The sequence below is a fragment of the Tarenaya hassleriana genome, unplaced genomic scaffold (genome assembly GCF_000463585.1).
Source record: "Tarenaya hassleriana unplaced genomic scaffold, ASM46358v1 Cleome55, whole genome shotgun sequence".
Classification (NCBI taxonomy): Eukaryota; Viridiplantae; Streptophyta; class Magnoliopsida; order Brassicales; family Cleomaceae; genus Tarenaya; species Tarenaya hassleriana.
In genome coordinates this window covers 307338-314158 of record NW_010968113.1, presented here as the reverse complement: position 1 = coordinate 314158, position 6821 = coordinate 307338, and the positions used below count along the sequence as shown (strand labels likewise).

Genomic DNA, 6821 nt, shown 5'->3' with positions numbered 1-6821 from the left:
AAGCAACTGTACCATATTGTGTAAATATTAAATTCCAAAACAAATCAATGTAATAACGGTACTTTTCATTTATACACGTAGTGAAAAACCCTTACCATAAGAGGGATTATAAACCCACGACAGTGCCATTTCTTCTTCGGCCCTCCACTTCCGAAACTCTTTCTTGATCAATCATTCTATCAAATGTGTAGCGTCTCCATGGAAATCTCTCACAGAAAGCCAAATCATCCACCATATCCACCAAATCATGGTTTATAAACTCATCTGTGGTGCCATGATCCAGTATTCCACCGAGCAACATGATAACAGCCAGTTTCTTCCTATCAGCAGCCCTTTGAGTTTGCGTCTTCTCGAGATGTCTTATCACACTCTCCTTAGATACCTTTCGATTTCCAAAAGTCTTCACTCTAAACTGGCTTTTCCTCATATATTCCCATCCAGCCGGATACTCACCGCATTTCAATCCGGATATGAGAGTGTGTTCAACGATGGAGTATCTAATGGACACACCATTTAGAACAAACCATAATTCCTTTTCATCCTCCACATTGACACAATGGTTTATCAGGAATGCTGCTGGAGCCATCTTCAGCGTGCCATCAAATTGCATGTGAAACAAATGCTGAAACTGCGACTCATGACTGAAATACCTCCATTCTTCAGGGCTTAACAAGTCTTTCAGTTTTTTTATTGTCTCCGACGGGTAACACTTGGTATTTATCTTAGTAGAGAACTGAATGTCTTCCATTTTGTACATAAACGACAACTGCACAACAATAAAATACATCAGATCATGTGACCTGTGACAATGTGAAATAGTACCATGTGACCTATTCTCCTGTGACCTGTGACCAATTGTCCTGATACCATGTGACCTATTGTCCTGTGAACCTGTGATCATGTGACATAGTACCATGTGACCTATTGTCCTGTGAATCGGTGACTATGTGACATAGTACCATGTGACCTATTCTCCTGTGACCTATTGTCTTGGTACCACGTGACCAATTCTCATGTGACCTATTGCCCTGGTACCATGTGACCTATTGTCCTGTGAACTATGACCAAGTCACCTATCACCAATCAAACCGATCCTGTGACCTAGACAATAGGTATATATATAAATATATAGACTTAGAATCTAAAAAAATCCACGAGTTCCTAATTGTAAAGTCAAAAACTTCCTTTAGTCAAACCATTTGTCATCTTTCCTGAGTATTCTTTTTCACATATTTTCTACAAATTTACATATTTTTTTATATGGGTTACAATAAAGTTTTTTTTTTTTGTTCCAAACATATATCAGCAAAATTAAAATTTGGAAGCTTTTTGGAAAAGATGAAGCCAGAGAAGACCACGATCTCTCAAATGTGTCTGCGTGTGTTATATATGACAATTGCAGAAGATGAAAAAAAAATCTCAAATTTCAATTCTCTCCAATGTTTTGAAAATAAAAAATGTTTATTTTGTTCCTAATTTAATAAATTTTTACGTCAAATTTCGAAAAAAGTGTCTGTAATTAAAAAATATATATATATGCTTTTGGAACTATTATCACATCAATGAAATACTTAAAAACTAGGGATGAAAGTTTCATTATTCGGCCCGAGATCAGATCGACAATGATTAGGTTCTGGTTTTTTCCGTTTTACAAAAATAGATATCAATCGCTTATTATATTATATTCGCTTTTGGTTTTGGTACCATTTTGTATTAAAAAAATAGATCTTCTTAAAAAATCTGGTTTTCGGATTTTTTCTTAAAATTTCAGTCGGATTCGGTTCGGTTTCGAAAAAATTCGGTTTTTCTAAAATTAATGTCGTTCGAAAATTTTATACGGTTCAGACCAGAAAAAATACCGTATTTTTTGGTTCAGTATAGTTCACAAAACGCACACCACTACTTAAAACTATATAGGAGATATACAACGTAGTCACACGCATACACATATATTGCAACTCATTCACACTTTCTTGTTCTTAGATTCATCAATTACACAAACCCTAAATCTCAGAGTTGCTCTCTTGTGATGTTACAGTGTGTTCAGGTGCTTCCACTTGCATAAGTACAACCATTGTAACCTGAAATCAAACGACAAATTCATTATTTTGCTATTGAATGGTTGAATTTTTTAAAATCTAAAAAAAATTACCAATTTAAAATTTTATAATATTACTTTTTTTAAAAGGTGAAAAAATCAATGAAAAACCAAAAACTATATTTTTGGATTTATAAATATTATAAAATCCAAAAACCAAAAACTAAAAACTACAATCTAAAAACTGAAACCAAAAACTCAAAATAAAAAACATCTTCATTCAAATCCTTTGTTAAATCGAATAAACTACCTTCGAAAAGAGTTGATTTTTTCTATAGATGAACGTTTTGGTTCGGTTCTTAGTAACCGAACAAGACCGAACTGAAAAAAAAATCATCATTCTTGAACCGAACCATCACGAAATATATCGAACAGTTATATTTTTAGCATATCAAATCAACCGAAACCAAATAATAAAAACCCAAAAAAATGTTTTTTTAATACACCCTTTTTAACTGAACCGAACTCGAAATTGAAAGCAAACCGAATCGATATATCATAATAACCTAAGTAGAAATTTTATATAACCGAATCCCGAAGCATATATATACCCCTAGTTTTTTCACTATATATTCTAAAATTTACTTTTTTCTTTTAAGTATTTTAGTACAAGTTCAAGTTCCTAATTTCAGTAATTAAATATATCGTCGGGAGAAAGAAGTCTTACTGGGGTTATTAGAAGTGAGAGTAGCTGTCTGGGAGAAGTCGCAGTTCCAGGGGTTGGAACCCGCCGCGTGGAACAGAAGGTTCATGGCGTAAGTGGCATGCGAGGCCACCGTGTTGGGCTCGAAACACGACCCGCCGGGCTGGATGGCGCTGCAGTCTAAAGCTTGAGTGCCGCACACGTAATCTATGTTGGCTTGTAACTGACTGTCCGAAACCCCAGCTTTTGGAACACACCAGTTGGTATTCTTATTCGGTGCCGGAGTTGTGGCCGGAGACCTTGGAGATGTTGCCGGAGTCTTTGGTGTTGCAGGTGCCTTAATAGATCAAATACCATTTTCACATTTTATATAAAAAAAACTTGATAAAAGATGAAAATTAGAAGAAGAAGAAAAAGAGTAGCAAAATGTAAAAAGAAATGACTGGTATATATAGATCCTTAAATTTAAATTTAGATCGAATTTTAGCATTTTGGATCAAAATAATATTGGACATTGATTCAATAAATTGGACCAAACCCAAAATTAATTTATGATCCAATTTTTTTTAATCTATTAATTAGAAAAATATAGATATTTATATTAAAAAATTGGATATTATGACGAAAAAAAATTAAAATGTTTTGCGGTAACATTTTTATATGAATAGTTATAACCATAAAGACTATAGATACCATATATGTTCCGTCATTTATATCATCAAAATAAAATATTATTAAATAAAAAGAGTTCTAAATATAAGTCATCTTCTAAATATTCTTCCAATTTTGTGCCTGTGAAAGGGTTCTTTTATTAATTCTTACACAAAAACATGCAAAATGATGTATTTAAAGAGTTTTTTTTTTGTTGTCGTGGGAACCCAACTGCTATCTTTCGAATGTATTAGTTGGGTAAATTTCATCCACGTGCATGAGTCTGTGACAGACACGTGGAAGATACTAAATCATTAGTAATTGACGGACGACATGCGAGTGGGTAAGGAATCGAACCATCAACTTTTCAGATAAAGGGTAACATATTTATCAATTCACGAAGATTTTTCATATATTTAAAGAGTTGCCATTTGAATCAAAACGATAGCTTACCTGGTTATTACCACCACTACTACTACTCTTGGAAAGCCCCACGTCATAAGTCATGGTTAGATCCGGCCTGAAGAGACCGAAAGCTCGTTCGGACATGGGACCAGGCTTCAGATCCTCGTCGTACAACGCGAACAAGTACGTGTCGACGGATTTGCCCGGCATCAATGGCGTCCCGACCATCGATCTCAAGTGACTTACGAGGTTTTCATTGTACGCCTTTGCGTTCTCTACGGTCGCCCCCACTTCGTTCGGGTCGCCTTTGTACGGCCACCCTGTCTCCGCAACTACTATCTCCACGTTCTTGAATCCCATTCCGTCTAATGCTGATCTTACTGCATCAACCTTCACTCACCAAAAAACCTTTATATATATATATATATATATGGCGAAAATCGTATATTAATACACGAAATTATGAAAAAAATTCCCAAATAAAAATAGAGACTTTAAAATTTCAAAAAACAAAATACACAAACTCTTCTTAACTTCTACATTATAAAACCTAAAATTTTAAACAGTTTAAAAAAACCACCATATATCATGGTGGTTTTTGGAAGTCGCTTAAAAATTTAGAATTTAATTTTATAGAAGTTTTTGAGAATTATTTAAAATTTTATGATTTAATTTCATTATCTTAAAAGGTTTAGAGAGTTATCAAGAGTTCATTTATTTATTTATTTGAAAAATTAAAATTCGTGAAGTTATGTGCAATTTGTTTAGAAATTTTTTATTAATATGTGATTTCTCTTTATATATAAGTAAAAATACGGTTTTTTTTTCGTTTCATTCTAATTAGGGGTAATCGCATATAAATACCTGAACTTTTATAAAATTCCCCAATAAATACCTGAACTATAAAATTCTTAAATCAATGTCTGAACTTTTCAAAATTTCTATATAAATACCCAAACTTTTAAAAAACTTACAAATACAACAAAAATCCATTAACGTCATTTAATTTATAACGGAATCCGATGACTCTACCAATTAACGTCGTCAACGGAAATTGTTGTATTTGGAAGGTTTGTAAAAGTTTGTGTATTTATATAGAAATTAATTTTGAAAAGTTCAGGTAATGATTTAGATGTTTTATAGTTCAAGTATTTATTTGGGAATTTTATAAAAGTTCAGGTATTTATATAAGATTACCCCTAATTAGGGATAAATTATTAAATTTTAATCCTCAAATTATGATATCTATGTCACGGGAAAACGTTAGTGATTAAATAAATAGACCAAGATTTAGCAAAATGAAATTTTTTTACGATTAGTAGATATATATTAGGTTAGCATGTGTTCATCATGACATGCCTATTGGCTCTATCTCCTAATTATTAGATTGATGATCTTATAGACTGCAACAAAGATCATAATTAATTAGTGCTTATATTCTATGGATTACGTTATCGATATTAATATTTTTTTTAAAAAAAATCTAATCGATATATATATAGATATTTATATGTATATAACATGCATATATATAGAAGTAATATAAGTTTGTGTATTTCACCTGCGCATCGAACATGTTCATGTACTTGATCTTTGTGTTTGAATCAAAGCGCCCGGAGTTTGGCTGAAACAAACAAAACGACAACGTTTCCGGTCTAGGGTCGGCCCGGTACGCGAAATACGGGTACGGGTTAACCGCGAACGGTGAACCGGTTTGGTTATTGAATTCCAGCACTCCCTTCAACACATCCCCTAAACCGGGATTGAATTTTCCCGCCGACGGTGGCTCCGACGCTCCTAGAACCGCCATGGTATGAACCGTCGAGACTCTAATTTTCCCGCCGCCGAGCCCCGCAGCATCGAGGGCGTTTTGGACATTTCGCATTGCCGGCGCGAGCTGGGCCATGAGATTGCTGTCGCCGAACGTCGTGACCTCGTTGCCGACGGTGACGAGCGAGATTTTGCTCGCCGGAAAATACGGTACGACGTTGATTTGGACCCAATTCCGAGCGTAAACCGGGTCTGATGCTAAACCGGGTACGTCGTTGTTCGATGTACCGATTATGATTTCGATTCCGGTATTGGCCAAGGCCTTGATGATTCCCGGGTCGGATCCGTACAGCCGGAGTTTCTGGATCGTCGTCGATTGGAGAAGCTTCGCCGTCTCCGGCGGCGGCGGGAGATTGTCGGCGACTTCGCCGTAGTTCACTCCGATGAATGGTTGAGAATCTGTTTCATTAATTAATCTAATTAATTTTAAAAAATATATAAAACAATTAATGAATTGCGTAAAAAGGGTTTCGAAAATTAATCTTACTTGAAGGGTTAAAAGCAAGAGAAAGACAGAAGAAGATGAGGATCAACGAGTAAAGAGAAACCGCCATGGCTGATCAAATTGCTTGCTCTGTGTTTTTTTCCCCACTGTAATTTTTGTTTGTCACGTGGAAGCGTTGTGAATGAAGTTGGATAATAAATAGATGGAGGAGAAGACAAGAGTCGTAACTCGCAAGGGTATAAACGTAAATTCATGTATTATTACTTACGAGCGGTAAAATATTTAAATTAAAAAATGTGATGTTTTCTTTTCAAGGTTGAATGGGAAGTGATTTTTATTTTAAATTTTTGGTTTTTGGTTTTGTTTCTTGGTTTTTATCTTTTTATTTTTGTAATATTTGTAAACCTAAAAATCGTTTTTAATTAATTCTTCACTAGAATAATTTTCCAAATTTCTAGAAAAACAATTAATTCTTCAAAAAAATTTATAATTTTTTTATTTGGATTTTAAAACCCCAAAGCCTCTTCCATTCAATCTCTTAAAATCGATTTTTCGAATTTTCATGAATTTAATCTTGCGATCCTTTCTTTTTTTCTATATATGAATATTTGATTGTAATTTAAATTGTTTGCAAAAGGGTTATATAAAAAGAAGAGAAAAGAGACCAAAACGAAAGTGTCTTTGGTTAAGTTGAAAGATAAAAGTGGGAAAATTTGGGCCTAAAAAACACAAAACACATCAAATTAGAA

General features: G+C 34.0%; 2 protein-coding genes across 2 annotated transcripts; both read right to left on the bottom strand.

The window, feature by feature from the left end:
• Positions 1-106: 106 nt before the first annotated feature.
• On the bottom strand, positions 107-870 carry LOC104798650. Its single transcript, XM_010520820.1, has 2 exons — positions 823-870; positions 107-766 (listed from the first exon to the last, which is right to left on the bottom strand). Exons 1-2 carry the CDS (start codon positions 868-870, stop codon positions 107-109), a joined length of 708 nt encoding a protein of 235 aa, XP_010519122.1.
• A 974-nt stretch (positions 871-1844) lies between these two features.
• On the bottom strand, positions 1845-6253 carry LOC104798642 (glucan endo-1,3-beta-D-glucosidase). Its single transcript, XM_010520808.2, has 5 exons — positions 6115-6253; positions 5359-6026; positions 3846-4187; positions 2766-3078; positions 1845-2081 (listed from the first exon to the last, which is right to left on the bottom strand). The coding sequence occupies exons 1-5, from the start codon at positions 6179-6181 to the stop codon at positions 2044-2046; spliced, it is 1428 nt and encodes a 475-aa protein (XP_010519110.1). The 5' UTR covers positions 6182-6253; the 3' UTR covers positions 1845-2043.
• Positions 6254-6821: the final 568 nt, after the last annotated feature.

Excerpts from the sequence above, each read along its gene's own strand:
- LOC104798650 (XM_010520820.1), bottom strand. The coding sequence starts at position 870 with ATGGTATCAGGACAATTGGTCACAGGTCACAGGAGAATAGGTCACATG. Across the intron at positions 767-822 it reads ACAGGAGAATAGGTCACATG|TTGTCGTTTATGTACAAAAT; the intron begins GTACTATTTCAC and ends ATTGTTGTGCAG.
- LOC104798642 (XM_010520808.2), bottom strand. The coding sequence starts at position 6,181 with ATGGCGGTTTCTCTTTACTCGTTGATCCTCATCTTCTTCTGTCTTTCT. Across the intron at positions 6,027-6,114 it reads TCTTGCTTTTAACCCTTCAA|ATTCTCAACCATTCATCGGA; the intron begins GTAAGATTAATT and ends TTAATGAAACAG. Across the intron at positions 3,079-3,845 it reads GTAGTGGTGGTAATAACCAG|GCACCTGCAACACCAAAGAC; the intron begins GTAAGCTATCGT and ends TGATCTATTAAG.